The sequence below is a fragment of the Eucyclogobius newberryi genome, unplaced genomic scaffold (assembly GCF_026437365.1).
Source record: "Eucyclogobius newberryi isolate DKJ021-1_F unplaced genomic scaffold, fEucNew1.0.hap1 SCAF_15, whole genome shotgun sequence".
NCBI lineage: Eukaryota > Metazoa > Chordata > Actinopteri > Gobiiformes > Gobiidae > Eucyclogobius > Eucyclogobius newberryi.
Window position 1 is genome coordinate 33,765,839 of NW_027315779.1, and position 23,459 is coordinate 33,789,297.

A 23,459-nucleotide genomic window follows, 5' to 3' on the forward strand; every position below is an offset into this window, starting at 1 on the left:
CTAATGGTGTTCTGAGGAGCACCTCTGCTTCTCCTGGTGTTCTGAGGAGCACCTCTACTTCTAATGGTGTCCTGAGGAGCGCCTCTGCTTCTCCTGGTGTCCTAAGGAGCACCTCTGCTTCTCCTGGTGTTCTGAGGAGCACCTCTGCTTCTCCTGGTGTTCTGAGGAGCGCCTCTGCTTCTCCTGGTGTTCTGGGGAGCGACTCTAATTCTCCTGGTGTTCTGAGGAGCACCTCAGCTTCTCCTGGTGTTCTGAGGAGCGCCTCTGCTTCTCCTGGTGTTCTGAGGAGCGCCTCTACTTCTCCTGGTGTTTTGAGGAGCACCTCTGCTTCTCCTGGTGTTCTGAGGAGCGCCTCTACTTCTCCTGGTGTTCTGAGGAGCGCCTCTGCTTCTTCTGGTGTTCTGAGGAGCACCTCTGCTTCTCCTGGTGTTCTGAGGAGCACCTCTGCTTCTCCTGGTGTTCTGAGGAGCACCTCTGCTTCTCCTGGTAGGAAAGAGAACCCATGCCTCAGTTTTCTCCTCCTGAGCGCTTCACAGATGGTGGATGGTGGAACCTTTGCTGTTGTTGATGAACCTCGTATTGAATATCTGGAGCAAAGAAGACGCGCTTCCCTTTGTACTGGAGGTCTCCTTTAACCCTGGAGGTCTCCTTTAACCCTGGAGGTCTCCTTTAACCCCGGAGGTCTCCTTTAACCCCGGAGGTCTCCTTTAACCCTGGAGGTCTCCTTTAACCCTGGAGGTCTCCTTTAACCCCGGAGGTCTCCTTTAACCCCGGAGGTCTCCTTTAACCCCGGAGGTCTCCTTTAACCCCGGAGGTCTCCTTTAACCCCGGAGGTCTCCTTTAACCCTGGAGGTCTCCTTTAACCCTGGAGGTCTCCTTTAACCCTTGCAGCTTTAAAGACACGTTCCTTCACACGATCGTTAATAAACCTCATTCTCAGGCCTCGTGGTTCATCAGCTGGAACTTCAACTGCTGAGCCATCAAGGAGCTCATGAATGATCCCCTCCATAAAGCCTCCTGTCTCCTTCTTCTCCTCCGTCTACGCTCACAAGCCTCAGGTTAGGACGACGTGATCTGGACTCCAAATACAGAATATTTTTTCATATTATTGTTCTCTGTCCTGCAGCGTGGTCACTCTGTTCTGCAGCGTGGTCACTCTGTCCTGCAGCGTGGTCACTCTGTCCTGCAGCGCCTCCATCTTGGCCCTTACTGTCTGCAGATCGTCCGGATTGTCTGAGACACGCTGCTCGACTTCCTCCATGCGTGTTCCAGTTACTCCTGCTGCCTTCAGCTCAGCGGCTCCTGCAGCGGCTCCTGCAGCGGCTCCTGCAGCGGCTCCTGCAGCGGCTTCTGCAGCGGTTCCTGCAGCGGCTCCTGCAGCGGCTCCTGCAGCAGATACTGCCAGGGCAATGGCCACTATCATTTCCGCTGTAATAAATTCCATATCACACTGCATTTTGTTTCTTATTTCACACATCATGAGCAATAACTGATGATTCATCATATTCTCTCCCTTTTCCGATGCAAAGAAGTGGCGACATTCTCTGTCGGGGCCGGCGGGGCTCCGCATCTCCGACGGGGAGGGGCTGCGTCAGGGCCGCGTCAGGCCTGCTAGCCATGTAAGCCTTGTTAGCCTCGTTAGCTTGTGATTTGGGCTGTTTTCCGATGGAGCTGTGGGCCGTCAGCTTTGTTGGCTTTTTCCCGTAGTGTTCCTCATGTTTTGTGCTCTTTGGGATTATGTGGGTCAAATGATGATTTTAAAGGAGCAACGATGGTGAGAAGTGTGTTAGCTCAAAGCGCCGCCATAACCCGGAGGTCATGTCCATGGAGAAACCCTCCAGCAGGAAAAGGACACATCGAAATAAAAAAACATTCCAGGCATGTTTTGTTTGGTCAGTGGCGTCAATGGTTGAAACAGTGTCATTTACAACAGTATTTACATGGTCTGCTTTGAGGCTGTACCTGTCCCTGGGCGTCCTCGGCGTCCCCTGCTGTCCCCGAGCTGTGTCCCTCAGTGCAGCTCTGGGGCTCCTCTGGGCTGGAGCAGGAGACGTCTCCATTGCTCTGGACCTAAAGTACACACAGACACACACACAGACATACACACACACACACACACACACACACACAGACACAGACACATACACAGACACACACAGACACACACAGACACACACACAGACATACACACACACACACACACACACAGACACAGACACACACACAGACACACACAGACACACACACACACACAGACACACACACACACACACACAGACACACACACACACACACACAGACACACACAGACACACACACACACAGACACACACACAGACACACACAGACACACACACACACAGACACAGACACATACACAGACACACACAGACACACACACACACACAGACACACACAGACACACACAGACACACACACACAGACACACACAGACACACACACACACACACAGACACACACAGACACACACACACAGACACACGCAGACACAGACACACACACAGACACACACACACACACACACAGACACACACACACACACACACAGACACACACAGACACACACAGACACACACACACAGACACACACAGACACACACACACACACACACACAGACACACACACACAGACACACTTCACTTCAAGAGAAAGTGAGTCACGTTTTACGCTGATTCTGCAATAATGTAAACCGTTATTATTGTTTAAGGGATATATATATATATATATATATATATATATATATATATATATATATATATATATATAATAATAGTGACAGTATGAAAAAATAAATGAAATGACAGCTCAACATTTCCTTCATTCAAGTCCCATTTCAAATGAAGTCTGAATGTCATTTTTCTTCTCATTTGCCTGATGTCTCTTCCTATCTCAGCCCTGTCATTGGTGAGGTTTGTGTCATCCATTTCTTTGTGACGGACTTTTTCCTGCTGCCAAAATTGTGTCCGTGGCAGTGTTTGTGTTCGACCAAAGCCAATATACTGAGAAGATTTCAATTGTAATATTATATTTATAAAGTAGTATGAATATTTACAAGAAACACATGTGAATGACTTGGAACATGAATAAAGTCCTCATACAGTGGCAAACATAAGAGGGGTGTGGCCTTTGAGCAGAGTTTTGAACACAAAGATAAAGATGACAGATTTGTTCTGGTCAAAGGAACTATTAATGAAAGTGTGTTTACTTGGATTCATGTATTTGCTCCACCAGGAGGCGCTCTCACTTTCTATACTGATTGTGGATCTGATCACAAACCACTCTGAGGGAACCCTCGTCTGTGGAGGACATTGGATGTCTCAAGCTCACAAAGTACTGGTAAATCTACAAATAAAACATTTTGTAAATGAATACATAATGTAGGAATGATCGATATCTGGAGAGAGATGAATCCTAATGTCGCCAAGAACCACATTTTTCCTTCCCACATGAGATCTGTACTAGAATAAACTGCTTTTTATTTTTAACAACAAAGACAGGTCCAAAGTCACAGAAGGAGACACAGGTACAATAGACCCTAACCCTAACCCTCCTACACTTTGGAGATTTCATTCTCGTCTACTTTATGACACACTCTTTGTAAAAATGATGACAAAGGACATTGAGGTGTTTGTAGAGGATGCAGCTAAGGCAGTTTTGAGGGGCAGGATAATTGCTGTCGCCTCAACCAAAATGACACAAAGACAAAAAAAGTAACGATTTACAGAACAAACTTTAGCTGTTGGAAACTAAACATGCCATAAACAATGACCCTATAATGCTACAGGAAATTGAAAAGGGCGAGATTAATTTAACAAGTTAGTTTACCTTTATCGGCACCACTGACATGTCCAGAGTAATGCCAGGCTCTGTCATGGTGTGAAATTTGACTTACGCGATGCATTCTGGGATTGAAACATGCCCAAGCGTCATCACAACAAACATGGCGGCGCCCGTGTCCCCCGCATGTTCCCCCCGCTCGCCTTTGCTACAAAAATAAAGGATAACGACGTACAAAAGGTCGATTGAAATAACTTAAAATCGTGAGATTTAGTCTCCCGATCGGGTCGAAGTCTGACCCCTGGACTGTTGAAGCCTGACCCCTGGACTGACCCCTGGTGGTCACTCCGACTCAAAAAATGACTGAATTTACCGCCACAACAAAAAATAGGTACTGAAATAACCGCTACTGAAATTCATAGTGCAATTAAAATACTCAAAAACAATAAATCTCCATAAAGCTCTAAAGACACACCTCAGAGTGTATAAAGCTCTAAAGACACACCTCAGAGTGGTATAATGCTCTAAAGACACACCTCAGAGTGGTATAAAGCTCTAAACACACACCTCAGAGTGTTATAAAGCTCTAAAGACACACCTCAGAGTGTATAAAGCTCTAAAGACACACCTCAGAGTGTATAAAGCTCTAAAGACACACCTCAGAGTGTTATAAAGCTCTAAAGACACACCTCAGAGTGGTATAAAGCTCTAAAGACACACCTCAGAGTGGTATAATGCTCTAAAGACACACCTCAGAGTGGTATAAAGCTCTAAACACACACCTCAGAGTGTTATAAAGCTCTAAAGACACACCTCAGAGTGTATAAAGCTCTAAAGACACACCTCAGAGTGTATAAAGCTCTAAAGACACACCTCAGAGTGTTATAAAGCTCTAAAGACACACCTCAGAGCGTATAAAGCTCTAAAGACACACCTCAGAGTGTATAAAGCTCTAAAGACACACCTCAGAGTGTATAAAGCTCTAAAGACACACCTCAGAGTGTTATAAAGCTCTAAAGACACACCTCAGAGTGTATAAAGCTCTAAAGACACACCTCAGAGCGGTATAAAGCTCTAAAGACACACCTCAGAGTTTATAAAGCTCTAAAGACACACCTCAGAGCGGTATAAAGCTCTAAAGACACACCTCAGAGTGTTATAAAGCTCTAAAGACACACCTCAGAGTGTATAAAGCTCTAAAGACACACCTCAGAGTGTATAAAGCTCTAAAGACACACCTCAGAGCGGTATAAAGCTCTAAAGACACACCTCTGAGTGTATAAAGCTCTAAAGACACAACTCAGAGTGTATAAAGCTCTAAAGACACACCTCAGAGTGTATAAAGCTCTAAAGACACACCTCAGAGCGGTATAAAGCTCTAAAGACACAACTCAGAGTGTATAAAGCTCTAAAGACACACCTCAGAGTGGTATAAAGCTCTAAAGACACACCTCAGAGTGGTATAAAGCTCTAAAGACACACCTCAGAGTGTATAAAGCTCTAAAGACACAACTCAGAGTGTATAAAGCTCTAAAGACACACCTCAGAGTGTATAAAGCTCTAAAGACACACCTCAGAGTGTATAAAGCTCTAAAGACACACCTCAGAGTGTATAAAGCTCTAAAGACACAACTCAGAGTGTATAAAGCTCTAAAGACACACCTCAGAGTTGTATAAAGCTCTAAAGACACAACTCAGAGTGTATAAAGCTCTAAAGACACACCTCAGAGTGTATAAAGCTCTAAAGACACACCTCAGAGTGTATAAAGCTCTAAACACACACCTCAGAGTGTATAAAGCTCTAAAGACACACCTCAGAGTGTATAAAGCTCTAAACACACACCTCAGAGTGTATAAAGCTCTAAACACACACCTCAGAGTGTTATAAAGCTCTAAAGACACACCTCAGAGTGTATAAAGCTCTAAAGACACACCTCAGAGTGTTATAAAGCTCTAAAGACACACCTCAGAGTGTATAAAGCTCTAAAGACACACCTCAGAGTTTATAAAGCTCTAAAGACACACCTCAGAGCGGTATAAAGCTCTAAAGACACACCTCAGAGTGTATAAAGCTCTAAAGACACACCTCAGAGTTTATAAAGCTCTAAAGACACACCTCAGAGCGGTATAAAGCTCTAAAGACACACCTCAGAGTGTATAAAGCTCTAAAGACACAACTCAGAGTGTATAAAGCTCTAAAGACACACCTCAGAGTGTATAAAGCTCTAAAGACACACCTCAGAGTGGTATATAGCTCTAAAGACACACCTCAGAGTGGTATAAAGCTCTAAACACACACCTCAGAGTGTATAAAGCTCTAAAGACACACCTCAGAGTGTATAAAGCTCTAAACACACACCTCAGAGTGTATAAAGCTCTAAAGACACACCTCAGAGTGTATAAAGCTCTAAAGACACACCTCAGAGTGTATAAAGCTCTAAAGACACACCTCAGAGCGGTATAAAGCTCTAAAGACACACCTCAGAGCGTTATAAAGCTCTAAACACACACCTCAGAGTGTATAAAGCTCTAAAGACACACCTCAGAGTGGTATAAAGCTCTAAAGACACACCTCAGAGTGTATAAAGCTCTAAAGACACACCTCAGAGTTGTATAAAGCTCTAAAGACACACCTCAGAGTGTATAAAGCTCTAAAGACACACCTCAGAGTGTATAAAGCTCTAAAGACACACCTCAGAGTGTATAAAGCTCTAAAGACACACCTCAGAGTTGTATAAAGCTCTAAAGACACACCTCAGAGTGTATAAAGCTCTAAAGACACACCTCAGAGTGTATAAAGCTCTAAAGACACACCTCAGAGTTGTATAAAGCTCTAAAGACACACCTCAGAGTGTATAAAGCTCTAAAGACACACCTCAGAGTGTATAAAGCTCTAAAGACACACCTCAGAGTTGTATAAAGCTCTAAAGACACACCTCAGAGTGTATAAAGCTCTAAAGACACACCTCAGAGTGTATAAAGCTCTAAAGACACACCTCAGAGTGTATAAAGCTCTAAAGACACACCTCAGAGTGGTATAAAGCTCTAAAGACAAAAGATCCGGGGAAAAAAAATCTCGTACAGATTTACTTATTATTACAGATCTTGTGCAGTCCTGGAGGTCTCCTTTAACTTCTCCTTCTCACAGTGCTTCAGAAACATCCTTATCAGGCCTCGTGGTTTATCAGCGTCTCGTCTTCCTTGGCCCTGGTGATGTGCTCTTCCTACAGCTGGAAGGGCCCGCTCCAGAACCACATATAAGCTCTGGAGAGGTCTTCTGGTCCTTCCTCGCCTTCTGGGGCCCGCTCAAGTCTGATATTGTTCCTCCATGATCCTCCAATCCAGAATGTTGCTCTTTATATGTTTCTTCTTCACCCAGAGTTAAACCCTTCGGCTTTGACTTCACGTAGCTTGTCTATAATGTCCGAGATGTTCTGCTCTGACCCGTTTTGAGTTGTGGCTCCCTCTAGTGGCTGCAGAGGAAACTTCACAGTTGAATATGTACGTTCCAAAACATTTCAAGCTTTCTTCTCACTTCCGGGTCTCAGCAGTCGTACTAAATGTGATTTGATGGGAAAAAATCACGGAACGAGTCTGGCAATAATTTATAGATTTAAACATTAGAAGAGGAGATTTTCAGAGCCGGTGCGTCTGAAGGGCCCCGGCTGATCTTGGGCCCCTCTAAACACAATTTGTACAAAACACAAATAAAGAAAGCAACACTACTCACCGGGCTCTGGATGGCACTGCTGTGCGAGGACGGAGACATGTCTCCCAGAAGAAACAACCTGCTATCGTCCACACAGTCTACATGTGTAACCTAGGCAACAGAGACAAGTGGGATTTAGAGGGACAACAATATATATACATAATGTACATACACACATACATATACAGTATATATTCCTGTCTCTGTGTTGACACGATGGGTCAGTGAAACAGAAATGTACTTAGACCTCAAGACCTGAGGTCGAGCGGTGAAGCTGAAGTTTATTAAACGTGATCAATAACTGGGCAAAATGCCAAAAAGAGCCTTAAACACAAACAAAAGGCAGAGCTGTTCTTCATCCAATGATCACATTCTACTTTAGAATATGAATTCACCATCCCAGATGATGACAACTATTGCACACCTCATGTGTGAGGCAAGTCTGATTGTGGTACTGACCTGCAGCTCCTCCGGTGGGCAGGAGGTCACAGGGCTGAGGGTTGAGGGGCTCAGGGAGGTCATGGGGCTGAGGGTCATGGGGCTGAGGGTCATGGGGCTGCTGTGGATGGAGCTGCTTGGTGACAGACTGCTGGACACTGTGCCCCTGAGAGACAGAGGACTGCTCCTATCTCCTCTTGACAGGACAGGGGAGTGCAGAGTGGACACAGGGGTCAAAGAGGGCAAGGAACAGAGCTCGTCCGCCAGGGAGATGTGAGGGAGACCCGGGGGCCGGCCCAGGACGGTCAAGGCCACGTAGGAACCAGCTGTGAAGAGGGAAACGCGACAGTTTAACAACAGCTCAAGTGGAGCATTCGACTAGTTATTGTTCATCAAATCTGCTTATTCCATTTTTTTACATTTACATCAACATCAACATCAACATTGACACATAACATAACATTCTAGAATCCCTAGAGTTTAAGACTCGGACTAACTGTGTAGAAAAAGGTTCAGTTGTTTCATCTGGTTTAGAAAAAAACAAGACGTTTCGACTCTCATCCAAGAGTCATTGTCAATAAGCAAATTTAGGCCGGGAACGCAGATATTTATTCTATTCTGTGGTAAGCCTCCTGAAGTGGAAAAAATGGTTTTGTTTCAACAGAAACTTAAACCTCTTTGTTTCTCACAAGCCTTTTGTTTATTATCAGTCCTTTAATGGACTATTAATCTCCCCTTTGTTTGTGTGTCCCTGGCTCACTCGCCCTAAGGACCTGATTAGCATCTGAATGTCCTGGACCTCTACCACACCAGGGCTTCAATATTCCATTATAAACCACAGGAAGGTTGAATCTTAACCCTCCATTCCTGTTTAAAGAAGATCTTTCTTTTTTAACAAAAAAAGCTTCCTTAACTCCTCTTTCAAACTATCTTTTCTCCTGATTAAAATCTTCACCTCACCGTCTTCAAACGAGTGATAAGTGTCTTTAAGATGCAGATGCACTTCACTCTGTGGTCCTGAACTCCAGTGTCTTCTGAGCTGATAGAGACTCTTGTGCAGAGGCTGTTTAGTCTCACTATGTGGCGCTCTTCACACTTTTCTTCACTGCATTGGACAGAATAAACTACATTGCTCTGTTTTTGTGTTGCATCTTGTCCTTTGGATGAACCAGTTTGTGTCTTAAAGTGTTTCCTGGTTTAATAAAAACAGGAACTTCATGTTGTCTAAAAATTCTCTGCATTTTTTCAGACTGTCCCGAGACATAAGGGATAGAAACACCCTTCTCTGTTCTGTTTCCCTTTTGTCCCTTTTGTCCTGCTTTTTGGTTCTCTTCACTCTGTTGAGGACCCAAGTGGGGTATCCACAGGCTGAGAGGGCATTCCGGACGTGTTTTTCCTCTTTCCTCTTGCCCTCTGAGCTGGTGGACACCTCTTGCCCTCTGAGCTGGTGGGCACCTCTTGCCCTCTGAGCTGGTGGGCACCTCTTGCCCTCTGAGCTGGTGGGCACCTCTTGCCCTCTGAGCTGGTGGGCTCCTCTTGCCCTCTGAGCTGGTGGGCACCACTTGCCCTCTGAGCTGGTGGGCACCTCTTGCCCTCTGAGCTGGTGGGCACCTCTTGCCCTCTGAGCTGGTGGGCACCTCTTGCCCTCTGAGCTGGTGGGCACCTCTTGCCCTCTGAGCTGCTGGGCCCCTCTGAGCTGGTGGGCACCTCTTGCCCTCTGAGCTGGTGGGCTCCTCTTGCCCTCTGAGCTGGTGGGCACCACTTGCCCTCTGAGCTGGTGGGCACCTCTTGCCCTCTGAGCTGGTGGGCACACCTTGAGCTCTGTGTTGTAAGGTTCTGATCACTCTCAGCTTGTGCTGTAGTGGGTAGTTAGAGCCAAAGAGCAGATACTGGTCCGTGTGTGTAGGTTTCCTATAAACTTCTGTTTGGAGCTTCCCGTCCTCTCCTCTGAGAGTGGAATCATCTAGAAAGGCCAAGCGGTTCTCCTTAGGGTCTTCTCTTGTAAACCTGATATGTGGGTCCACAGCATTGATGTGCTCTGAGAAGGCTCCAGCTCTTGTTTCTTGATTGTTACAAATGTATCATCAACGTAGCGAAACCACAGTTTTGGGGCGGAGCCTGAAAAGGAGGCCAGAGCCTTCTTCTCAAAGTGCTCCATGGACAGTTTGGTCACTGTGGGAGAGACGGGACAATCTGTCTGTGAAATCGTCCCTGGAATTGAAAGTAGGTGGTGTTCAGATGTGTTCAGGTGTCAGTTTGGTCCTGTCCTGTAGGTGGTGTCTTCCTGCAGTCTGGTCCTCACCGCTGCTACTGCCTCAGAGGTCAGAGGTCAGATGCAGGTGAAAAGGGACACGACATCATATGAAACCATGAGGTCATCTGGATCCAGTTGAAGATGTTTCACTTTGTCCACAAAATGATATGTGTTTTCCACGTGATGTTCTGAATTCCCCACTATTGGAGCCAAGATAGTTGTTAATGTTTGGCCACATTGTACGTGATGCAGTCTGTGCTGCACACGATGGGTCTGAGTGGAACATCTCTTGTGTATTTTTGGAAGGCCATAAATGCACGGCATGGCTTCCCCAGGATACAGTCTGTAATACTGTATCCTGTCCATCACCTCCTCTTTCAACAGCTTTTGTAAACAGTCCAACCCATTCTTCTTGTAGCCACTGGTCTTGTTTCTTTTCAAGTGTTCGTATGTGGGCGGGTCACATTTATAAAGCGCTTTTCTACCGTCAAGGCACTCAAAGCGCTTTACATCAAGGAACCAGTCATCCATTCACACACCAGATGTACGCAGACACTGGGGGTTAAGTGTCTTGCCCAGGGACACAACGGCAGTATTCACATGAGGCAGCTGCGATCGCACCACCAACCTGCGAGATCTGACGTATGGTCAGATGTAGCTGACCACAGTGTGTGCTCCGTTCTCACGCCCTCCTGACCACATCTCACCGAGCACTCAGGTGTCCAGCTGAGCACGGGCGCGGCTCTCTCTCTCTGGGGCGCGCCTCTCTGGGGCGCGGCTCTCTCTCTCTGGGGCGCGGCTCTCTCTCTCTGGGGCGCGCCTCTCTGGGGCGCGCCTCTCTGGGGCGCGCCTCTCTGGGGCGCGCCTCTCTGGGGCGCGCCTCTCTGGGGCGCGCCTCTCTGGGGCGCGCCTCTCTGGGGCGCGCCTCTCTGGGGCGCGCCTCTCTGGGGCGCGGCTCTCTCGGGCGCGGCTCTCTCGGGCGCGGCTCTCTCGGGCGCGGCTCTCTCGGGCGCGGCTCTCTCGGGCGCGGCTCTCTCGGGCGCGGCTCTCTCGGGCGCGGCTCTCTCGGGCGCGGCTCTCTCGGGCGCGGCTCTCTCGGGCGCGGCTCTCTGGGGCGCGGCTCTCTGGGGCGCGGCTCTCTGGGGCGCGGCTCTCTGGGGCGCGGCTCTCTGGGGCGCGGCTCTCTGGGGCGCGGCTCTCTGGGGCGCTGCTCTCTCTGGGGCGCTGCTCTCTCTGGGGCGCGGCTCTCTCTGGGGCGCGGCTCTCTCTGGGGCGCGGCTCTCTCTGGGGCGCGGCTCTCTCTGGGGCGCGGCTCTCTCTCGGACGCGGCTCTCTCTCGGACGCGCCTCTCTGGGGCGCGGCTCTCTGGGGCGCGGCTCTCTGGGGCGCGCCTCTCTGGGGCGCGCCTCTCTGGGGCGCGCCTCTCTGGGGCGCGCCTCTCTGGGGCGCGGCTCTCTGGGGCGCGGCTCTCTGGGGCGCGGCTCTCTGGGGCGCGGCTCTCTGGGGCGCGGCTCTCTGGGGCGCGGCTCTCTGGGGCGCGGCTCTCTGGGGCGCGGCTCTCTGGGGCGCGGCTCTCTGGGGCGCGGCTCTCTGGGGCGCGGCTCTCTGGGGCGCGGCTCTCTCGGGCGCGGCTCTCTGGGGCGCGGCTCTCTCGGGCGCGGCTCTCTCGGGCGCGGCTCTCTCGGGCGCGGCTCTCTCGGGCGCGGCTCTCTCGGGCGCGGCTCTCTCGGGCGCGGCTCTCTCGGGCGCGGCTCTCTCGGGCGCGGCTCTCTGGGTCGCGGCTCTCTGGGTCGCGGCTCTCTGGGGCGCGGCTCTCTGGGGCGCGGCTCTCTGGGGCGCGGCTCTCTGGGGCGCGGCTCTCTGGGGCGCTGCTCTCTGGGGCGCGGCTCTCTGGGGCGCGGCTCTCTGGGGCGCGGCTCTCTGGGGCGCGGCTCTCTGGGGCGCTGCTCTCTGGGGCGCGGCTCTCTGGGGCGCTGCTCTCTGGGGCGCGGCTCTCTGGGGCGCTGCTCTCTCGGGCGGATTGATGGGGCGGTTGGGACCGTCACATACAATAACCTAATGTAGAACTTAATGCTTTTACAATTGTTTTTAGGAAGACCTTTGCTAGTTTCCTGGTGCGTTAGCTTGTTTGTTATCACTCTGGTTCTTTGGCTTTAGTAAATAATGAAAGAGAAACTATTAAGGTCCATGTAAATATTCACAACATTTGCATTTTTGACGTTCCTGTAACATGACCAGATACAGGAGGATTACAACTGGAAGAGTTCAAAATATTGCTCATTTTCATATTCCAGACATTCATAACATGGTTCTCTCAGACACGGGTCAATCGTTTATATTCACTACATTTGACCCATTTGACACACGGTCAGCAGAATGACATGAGCAGACTTACACTTGATGAGCTTGACCACCTCGATGTGGTTGGAGTGAGTGACCAGAGTGCCGTTCACCTGCCACCACAAAGGACACAATCTTACATTTACTTAAATAAAGAAGACAAATAAGGCATTTTATGTGTAAATTGCCACATTTTTGTTGATTGGACAAAAAATAAGGGAGTTTTGGAAATCTTATTTAGTATTTAAGTAAATTAGATCTTACTAAACTTGGCAAAACAATATTCAAATTCTACCTAATGTTTTTAGTTAAACTGGAATAAACTTCAGCTCTGCATCAGCACCACCTCCTGCTCTGCTCCAGGACCAGCTCTCCCCGCTCAACCTGCCTGACTCCACCCGCAGGGAGGAGCGCCGACTCCACCCGCAGGGAGGAGCGGCGACTCCACCCGCAGGGAGGAGCGCCGACGCGGCGACTCCACCCGCAGGGAGGAGCGCCGACTCCACCCGCAGGGAGGAGCGCCGACCGCAGGGAGGAGCGCCGACTCCACCCGCAGGGAGGAGCGGCGACTCCACCCGCAGGGAGGAGCGCCGACGCGGCGACTCCACCCGCAGGGAGGAGCGCCGACTCCACCCGCAGGGAGGAGCGCCGACTCCACCCGCAGGGAGGAGCGCCGACCGCAGGGAGGAGCGGCGACTCCACCCGCAGGGAGGAGCGGCGACTCCACCCGCAGGGAGGAGCGCCGACTCCACCCGCAGGGAGGAGCGCCGACTCCACCCGCAGGGAGGAGCGCCGACGCGGCGACTCCACCCGCAGGGAGGAGCGCCGACTCCACCCGCAGGGAGGAGCGCCGACTCCACCCGCAGGGAGGAGCGCCGACTCCACCCGCAGGGAGGAGCGCCGACCGCAGGGAGGAGCGCCGACTCCACCCGCAGGGAGGAGCGGCGACTCCACCCGCAGGGAGGAGCGCCGACGCGGCGACTCCACCCGCAGGGAGGAGCGCCGACTCCACCCGCAGGGAGGAGCGCCGACTCCACCCGCAGGGAGGAGCGCCGACAGCAGGGAGGAGCGGCGACTCCACCCGCAGGGAGGAGCGCCGACTCCACCCGCAGGGAGGAGCGGCGACTCCACCCGCAGGGAGGAGCGCCGACTCCACCCGCAGGGAGGAGCGCCGACGCGGCGACTCCACCCGCAGGGAGGAGCGCCGACTCCACCCGCAGGGAGGAGCGCCGACTCCACCCGCAGGGAGGAGCGCCGACCGCAGGGAGGAGCGCCGACTCCACCCGCAGGGAGGAGCGGCGACTCCACCCGCAGGGAGGAGCGCCGACGCGGCGACTCCACCCGCAGGGAGGAGCGCCGACTCCACCCGCAGGGAGGAGCGCCGACTCCACCCGCAGGGAGGAGCGCCGACCGCAGGGAGGAGCGGCGACTCCACCCGCAGGGAGGAGCGGCGACTCCACCCGCCGGAGGAGCACCGACTCCACCCGCAGGGGGAGCACCGACTCCACCTGCAGGGGGAGCACTGACTTCCTGACAGATCGGAGGCAGTGCACGCGAATGGGGAAGAAGGTCTTGGACACTGGGACCATCAGCACAGGAGCTCCAGAGGGCTGTGTACTTTCTCCTCTGCTCTTCTCCCTGTGACAAACTGCTGCACCTCCAGCCATGACTCCGTAAAACTGATCAAGTTTGCGAACGACTCCACCCTCATCACATGACGACTCCACCCTCATCACATGACGACTCCACCCTCATCACCATGACGACACCACCCTCATCACATGACGACTCCACCCTCATCACATGACGACTCCACCCTCATCACCATGACGACTCCACCCTCATCACATGACGACTCCACCCTCATCACCATGACGACACCACCCTTATCACAATGACGACACCACCCTCATCACCATGACGACACCAATCTCATCACATGACGACTCCACCCTCATCACCATGACGACACCACCCTCATCACAATGACGACACCACCCTCATCACATGACGACTCCACCCTCATCACATGACGACTCCACCCTCATCACATGACGACTCCACCCTCATCACATGACGACTCCACCCTCATCACCATGACGACACCACCCTTATCACAATGACGACACCACCCTCATCACCATGACGACACCACCCTCATCACATGACGACTCCACCCTCATCACCATGACGACACCACCCTTATCACAATGACGACACCACCCTCATCACCATGACGACACCACCCTCATCACATGACGACTCCACCCTCATCACCATGACGACACCACCCTCATCACCATTACCACACCACCCTCATCACCATGACGACACCACCCTCATCACCATGACGACACCACCCTCATCACCATGACGACACCACCCTCATCACCATGACGACACCACCCTCATCACCATGACGACCCCACCCTCATCACATGACGACACCACCCTCATCACCATGACCACACCACCCTCATCACCATGACGACACCACCCTCATCACCATGACGACACCACCCTCATCACCATGACCACACCACCCTCATTACCATGACCACACCACCCTCATCACCATGACCACACCACCCTCATCACCATGACGACACCACCCTCATCACCATGACCACACCACCCTCATCACCATGACCACACCACCCTCATCACCATGACCACCCCACCCTCATCACCATGACCACACCACCCTCATCACCATGACCACACCACCCTCATCACCATGACGACACCACCCTCATCACCATGACGACACCACCCTCATCACCATGACCACACACCACCCTCATCACCATGACGACACCACCCTCATCACCATGACTACACCACCCTCATCACCATGACAACACACCACCCTCATCACCATGACGACACCACCTTCATCACCATGACGACACCACCCTCATCACCATGACTACACCACCCTCATCACCATGACCACCCCACCCTCATCACCATGACCACACCACCCTCATCACCATGACCACACACCACCCTCATCACCATGACGACACCACCTTCATCACCATGACAACACACCACCCTCATCACCATGACGACACCACCTTCATCACCATGACGACACCACCCTCATCACCATGACTACACCACCCTCATCACCATGACCACCCCACCCTCATCACCATGACCACACCACCCTCATCACCATGACAACACACCACCCTCATCACCATGACGACACCACCTTCATCACCATGACGACACCACCCTCATCACCATGACTACACCACCCTCATCACCATGACCACCCCACCCTCATCACCATGACCACACCACCCTCATCACCATGACCACCCCACCCTCATCACCATGACCACACCACCCTCATCACCATGACCACACCACCCTCATCACCATGACCACACCACCCTCATCACCATGACCACACCACCCTCATCACCATGACGACACCACCCTCATTAATGTTGCATCGAATCACCAAAGCAAGTTTTTATGTTTGTGAATCATTTTAATTGGAAATGGATGAATCAATATAACTTTTGTGATTCTGAGTTCACGTTACAATAGACCATAAGTGGCTCTCAGAAAGGGCCTAGGACATGACTTCTGTCCCAGGTCCTTCTGTCCCAGGTCCTTCTGTCCCAGGTCCTTCTGTCCCTGGTCCTTATGAGCCTATGAGAGGCTAATATTTGCATATTTCCAACTTCAACAGACGATTTACCCACGAACTGCAAAGTTCAGACTTGAGGAACTTTTGGTGGAAAAAGTTGAACTATTTGACTTGATAGAAACCATAATAAAAAGTATTTCCCAGGACCTGGGACAGAAGGACCAGGGACAGAAGGACCTGGGACAAAAGGACCTGGGACAGAAGGACCTGGGGCAGAAGGACCTGGGACAGAAGGACCTGGGACAGAAGGACCTGGGGCAGAAGGACCTGGGGCAGAAGGACCTGGGACAGAAGGACCAGGGACAGAAGGACCTGGGACAAAAGGACCTGGGACAGAAGGACCTGGGGCAGAAGGACCTGGGACAGAAGGACCTGGGACAGAAGGACCTGGGGCAGAAGGACCTGGGGCAGAAGGACCTGGGACAGAAGGACCTGGGGCAGAAGGACCTGGGACAGAAGGACCTGGGGCAGAAGGACCTGGGACAGAAGGACCTGGGACAGAAGGACCTGGGACAGAAGGACCTGGGGCAGAAGGACCTGGGGCAGAAGGACCTGGGACAGAAGGACCTGGGGCAGAAGGACCTGGGACAGAAGGACCTGGGACAAAAGGACCTGGGACAGAAGGACCTGGGACAGAAGGACCTGGGACAAAAGGACCTGGGACTGAAGGACCTGGGACAAAAGGACTTGGGACAAAAGGACCTGGGACTGAAGGACCTGGGACAGAAGGACCTGGGACTGAAGGACCTGGGACAAAAGGACCTGGGACAGAAGGACCTGGGACAGAAGGACCTGGGACAAAAGGACCTGGGACTGAAGGACCTGGGACAAAAGGACCTGGGACTGAAGGACCTGGGACAGAAGGACCTGGGACTGAAGGACCTGGGACAAAAGGACCTGGGACAAAAGGACCTGGGACAGAAGGACCTGGGACTGAAGGACCTGGGACAAAAGGACCTGGGACAAAAGGACCTGGGACTGAAGGACCTGGGACAGAAGGACGTGGGACAGAAGGACCTGGGACAAAAGGACCTGGGACAGAAGGACCTGGGACAGAAGGACCTGGGACTGAAGGACCTGGGACAAAAGGACCTGGGACAAAAGGACCTGGGACTGAAGGACCTGGGACTGAAGGACCTGGGACAGAAGGACCTGGGACTGAAGGACCTGGGACAGAAGGACCTGGGACAAAAGGACCTGGGACTGAAGGACCTGGGACAGAAGGACGTGGGACAGAAGGACCTGGGACAGAAGGACCTGGGACTGAAGGACCTGGGACAAAAGGACCTGGGACAAAAGGACCTGGGACTGAAGGACCTGGGACAGAAGAACCTGGGACTGAAGGACCTGGTACAAAAGGACCTGGGACAAAAGGACCTGGGACTGAAGGACCTGGGACAGAAGGACCTGGGACAAAAGGACCTGGGACAAAAGGACCTGGGACAAAAGGACCTGGGACAGAAGGACCTGGGACAAAAGGACCTGGGACAGAAGGACCTGGGACAGAAGGACCTGGGACAAAAGGACCTGGGACTGAAGGACCTGGGACTGAAGGACCTGGGACAGAAGGACCTGGGACAAAAGGACCTGGGACTGAAGGACCTGGGACAGAAGGACCTGGGACAGAAGGACCTGGGACAAAAGGACCTGGGACAGAAGGACCTGGGACAGAAGGACCTGGGACAGAAGGACCTGGGGAAAAAAGGACCTGGGACAAAAGGACCTGGGACTGAAGGACCTGGGACAAAAGGACCTGGGACAGAAGGACCTGGGACAGAAGGACCTGGGACAAAAGGACCTGGGACAGAAGGACCTGGGACAGAAGGACCTGGGACAAAAGGACCTGGGACTGAAGGACCTGGGACAGAAGGACCTGGGACAGAAGGACCTGGGACTGAAGGACCTGGGACAAAAGGACCTGGGACAAAAGGACCTGGGACAGAAGGACCTGGGACAGAAGGACCTGGGATTGAAGGACCTGGGACAGAAGGACGTGGGACAGAAGGACCTGGGACAAAAGGACCTGGGACAGAAGGACCTGGGACAGAAGGACCTGGGAAAAAAGGACCTGGGACAAAAGGACCTGGGACAGAAGGACCTGGGACAAAAGGACCTGGGACAGAAGGACCTGGGACAGAAGGACCTGGGACAAAAGGACCTGGGACAGAAGGACCTGGGACAGAAGGACCTGGGAAAAAAGGACCTGGGACAAAAGGACCTGGGACTGAAGGACCTGGGACAGAAGGACCTGGGACAAAAGGACCTGGGACAGAAGGACCTGGGACAGAAGGACCTGGGACAAAAGGACCTGGGACAGAAGGACCTGGGACAAAAGGACCTGGGACAAAAGGACCTGGGACTGAAGGACCTGGGACAAAAGGACCTGGGACAGAAGGACCTGGGACAAAAGGACCTGGGACTGAAGGACCTGGGGAAAAAGGACCTGGGACAAAAGGACCTGGGACTGAAGGACCTGGGACAGAAGGACCTGGGACAAAAGGACCTGGGACAGAAGGACCTGGGACAGAAGGACCTGGGACAAAAGGACCTGGGACAGAAGGACCTGGGACAAAAGGACCTGGGACAAAAGGACCTGGGACTGAAGGACCTGGGACAAAAGGACCTGGGACAGAAGGACCTGGGACAAAAGGACCTGGGACTGAAGGACCGGCTCCATTTCCTCCTCTACATCATCATCTCACTTTAGGCAAAAGGACTAATTCTACAGCAGATGTTGTGGTTACTATGGAGACGAGTTTAGAACCATGAAAATGTTATGAAACACCAACGATCGCGTTCCATGTGTCACATCTGTCCAATTACAAGAGAGGCAACTATGGGCCGTGAGAGGCAACTATGGGCCGTGAGAGGCAACTGTGGGCCGTGAGTGAGAGGTAACTATGGGCCGTGAAAGGCAACTATGGGCCGTGAGTGAGAGGCAACTATGGGCCGTGAGAGGCAACTGTGGGCCGTGAGTGAGAGGCGACTATGGGCCGTGAAAGGCAACTGTGGGCCGTAAGTGAGAGGTAACTATGGGCCGTGAGAGGCAACTGTGGGCCGTGAGTGAGAGGCGACTATGGGCCGTGAAAGGCAACTATGGGCCGTGAGTGAGAGGCGACAATGGGCCGTGAGAGGCAACTATGGGCCGTGAGAGGCAACTATGGGCCGTGAGTGAGAGGCAACTATGGGCCGTGAGAGGCAACTGTGGGCCGTGAGTGAGAGGCGACTATGGGCCGTGAAAGGCAACTATGGGCCGTGAGTGAGAGGCGACAATGGGCCGTGAGAGGCAACTATGGGCCGTGAGAGGCAACTATGGGCCGTGAGTGAGAGGCAACTATGGGCCGTGAGAGGCAACTATGGGCCGTGAGTGAGAGGCGACTATGGGCCGTGAAAGGCAACTATGGGCCGTGAGTGAGAGGCGACTATGGGCCGTGAGAGGCAACTATGGGCCGTGAGAGGCAACTATGGGCCGTGAGTGAGAGGCAACTATGGGCCGTGAGAGGCAACTATGGGCCGTGAGAGGCAACTATGGGCCGTGAGTGAGAGGTAACTATGGGCCGTGAGAGGCAACTGTGGGCCGTGAGTGAGAGGTAACTATGGGCCGTGAGAGGCAACTGTGGGCCGTGAGTGAGAGGTAACTATGGGCCGTGAGAGGCAACTGTGGGCCGTGAGTGAGAGGTAACTATGGGCCGTGAGAGGCAACTGTGGGCCGTGAGTGAGAGGCGACTATGGGCCGTGAAAGGCAACTATGGGCCGTGAGTGAGAGGCGACAATGGGCCGTGAGAGGTAACTATGGGCCGTGAGAGGCAACTGTGGGCCGTGAGTGAGAGGTAACTATGGGCCGTGAGAGGCAACTGTGGGCCGTGAGTGAGAGGCGACTATGGGCCGTGAAAGGCATCTATGGGCAGTGAGTGAGAGGCGACAATGGGCCGTGAGAGGCAACTATGGGCCGTGAGAGGCAACTATGGGCCGTGAGTGAGAGGCAACTATGGGCCGTGAGAGGCAACTGTGGGCCGTGAGTGAGAGGCGACTATGGGCCGTGAAAGGCAACTATGGGCCGTGAGTGAGAGGCGACAATGGGCCGTGAGAGGCAACTATGGGCCGTGAGAGGCAACTATGGGCCGTGAGTGAGAGGCAACTATGGGCCGTGAGAGGCAACTATGGGCCGTGAGAGGCAACTATGGGCCGTGAGTGAGAGGCGACTATGGGCCGTGAAAGGCAACTATGGGCCGTGAGTGAGAGGCGACTATGGGCCGTGAGAGGCAACTATGGGCCGTGAGAGGCAACTATGGGCCGTGAGTGAGAGGCAACTATGGGCCGTGAGAGGCAATTATGGGCCGTGAGAGGCAACTATGGGCCGTGAGTGAGAGGTAACTATGGGCCGTGAGAGGCAACTGTGGGCCGTGAGTGAGAGGTAACTATGGGCCGTGAGAGGCAACTGTGGGCCGTGAGTGAGAGGTAACTATGGGCCGTGAGAGGCAACTGTGGGCCGTGAGTGAGAGGTAACTATGGGCCGTGAGTGAGAGGCAACTGTGGGCCGTGAGTGAGAGGCGACTATGGGCCGTGAAAGGCAACTATGGGCCGTGAGTGAGAGGCGACAATGGGCCGTGAGAGGCAACTATGGGCCGTGAGAGGCAACTATGGGCCGTGAGTGAGAGGTAACTATGGGCCGTGAGAGGCAACTGTGGGCCGTGAGTGAGAGGTAACTATGGGCCGTGAGAGGCAACTGTGGGCCGTGAGTGAGAGGCGACTATGGGCCGTGAAAGGCAACTATGGGCCGTGAGTGAGAGGCGACAATGGGCCGTGAGAGGCAACTATGGGCCGTGAGAGGCAACTATGGGCCGTGAGTGAGAGGCAACTATGGGCCGTGAGAGGCAACTGTGGGCCGTGAGTGAGAGGCGACTATGGGCCGTGAAAGGCAACTATGGGCCGTGAGTGAGAGGCGACAATGGGCCGTGAGAGGCAACTATGGGCCGTGAGAGGCAACTATGGGCCGTGAGTGAGAAGCAACTATGGGCCGTGAGAGGCAACTATGGGCCGTGAGTGAGAGGCGACTATGGGCCGTGAAAGGCAACTATGGGCCGTGAGTGAGAGGCGACTATGGGCCGTGAGAGGCAACTATGGGCCGTGAGAGGCAACTATGGGCCGTGAGTGAGAGGCAACTATGGGCCGTGAGAGGCAACTATGGGCCGTGAGAGGCAACTATGGGCCGTGAGTGAGAGGTAACTATGGGCCGTGAGAGGCAACTGTGGGCCGTGAGTGAGAGGTAACTATGGGCCGTGAGAGGCAACTGTGGGCCGTGAGTGAGAGGTAACTATGGGCCGTGAGAGGCAACTGTGGGCCGTGAGTGAGAGGTAACTATGGGCCGTGAGAGGCAACTGTGGGCCGTGAGTGAGAGGCGACTATGGGCCGTGAAAGGCAACTATGGGCCGTGAGTGAGAGGCGACAATGGGCCGTGAGAGGCAACTATGGGCCGTGAGAGGCAACTATGGGCCGTGAGTGAGAGGTAACTATGGGCCGTGAGAGGCAACTGTGGGCCGTGAGTGAGAGGTAACTATGGGCCGTGAGAGGCAACTGTGGGCCGTGAGTGAGAGGCGACTATGGGCCGTGAAAGGCAACTATGGGCTGTGAGTGAGAGGCGACAATGGGCCGTGAGAGGCAACTATGGGCCGTGAGAGGCAACTATGGGCCGTGAGTGAGAGGCAACTATGGGCCGTGAGAGGCAACTGTGGGCCGTGAGTGAGAGGCGACTATGGGCCGTGAAAGGCAACTATGGGCCGTGAGTGAGAGGCGACAATGGGCCGTGAGAGGCAACTATGGGCCGTGAGAGGCAACTATGGGCCGTGAGTGAGAGGCAACTATGGGCCGTGAGAGGCAACTATGGGCCGTGAGTGAGAGGCGACTATGGGCCGTGAAAGGCAACTATGGGCCGTGAGTGAGAGGCGACTATGGGCCGTGAGAGGCAACTATGGGCCGTGAGAGGCAACTATGGGCCGTGAGAGGCAACTATGGGCCGTGAGTGAGAGGTAACTATGGGCCGTGAGAGGCAACTGTGGGCCGTGAGTGAGAGGTAACTATGGGCCGTGAGAGGCAACTGTGGGCCGTGAGTGAGAGGCGACTATGGGCCGTGAAAGGCAACTATGGGCTGTGAGTGAGAGGCGACAATGGGCCGTGAGAGGCAACTATGGGCCGTGAGAGGCAACTATGGGCCGTGAGTGAGAGGCAACTATGGGCCGTGAGAGGCAACTGTGGGCCGTGAGTGAGAGGCGACTATGGGCCGTGAAAGGCAACTATGGGCCGTGAGTGAGAGGCGACAATGGGCCGTGAGAGGCAACTATGGGCCGTGAGAGGCAACTATGGGCCGTGAGTGAGAGGCAACTATGGGCCGTGAGAGGCAACTATGGGCCGTGAGTGAGAGGCGACTATGGGCCGTGAAAGGCAACTATGGGCCGTGAGTGAGAGGCGACTATGGGCCGTGAGAGGCAACTATGGGCCGTGAGAGGCAACTATGGGCCGTGAGTGAGAGGCAACTATGGGCCGTGAGAGGCAACTATGGGCCGTGAGAGGCAACTATGGGCCGTGAGAGGCAACTATGGGCCGTGAGTGAGAGGTAACTATGGGCCGTGAGAGGCAACTATGGGCCGTGAGTGAGAGGCAACTATGGGCCGTGAGAGGCAACTATGGGCCGTGGGAGGCAACTATGGGCCGTGAGAGGCAACTATGGGCCGTGAGTGAGAGGCAACTATGGGCCGTGAGAGGCAACTATGGGCCATGAGAGGTAACTTTGGGCCATGAGTGAGAGGCAACTATGGGCCGTGAGAGGCAACTATGGGCCGTGAGAGGCAACTTTGGGCCATGAGTGAGAGGCAACTATGGGCCGTGAGAGGCAACTATGGGCCGTGAGAGGCAACTATGGGCCGTGAGTGAGAGGCAACTATGGGCCGTGAGAGGCAACTGTGGGCCGTGAGTGAGAGGCGACTATGGGCCGTGAGAGGCAACTATGGGCCGTGAGAGGCAACTATGGGCCGTGAGAGGCAACTATGGGCCGTGAGTGAGAGGCAACTATGGGCCGTGAGAGGCAACTGTGGGCCGTGTGTGAGAGGCAACTATGGGCCGTGAGAGGCAACTATGGGCCGTGAGAGGCAACTATGGGCCGTGAGTGAGAGACAACTATGGGCCGTGAGAGGCAACTGTGGGCCGTGTGTGAGAGGCGACTATGGGCCGTGAGAGGCAACTATGGGCCGTGAGAGGC

General features: G+C 53.4%; 1 protein-coding gene across 1 annotated transcript in view; it reads right to left on the bottom strand.

The window, feature by feature from the left end:
• Positions 1–23,459, bottom strand: part of arhgef12b (Rho guanine nucleotide exchange factor (GEF) 12b) — a 121,164-nt gene that overhangs the window by 86,038 nt on the left and 11,667 nt on the right. The window contains exons 5-8 of the mRNA XM_072445465.1: positions 12,596–12,653; positions 7,968–8,272; positions 7,530–7,619; positions 1,963–2,070 (exon numbers count right to left, since the gene is read on the bottom strand). Of these exons, the coding sequence (XP_072301566.1) occupies positions 1,963–2,070; positions 7,530–7,619; positions 7,968–8,272; positions 12,596–12,653 (561 nt within the window). The remainder of the gene's footprint in view (positions 1–1,962; positions 2,071–7,529; positions 7,620–7,967; positions 8,273–12,595; positions 12,654–23,459) is intronic.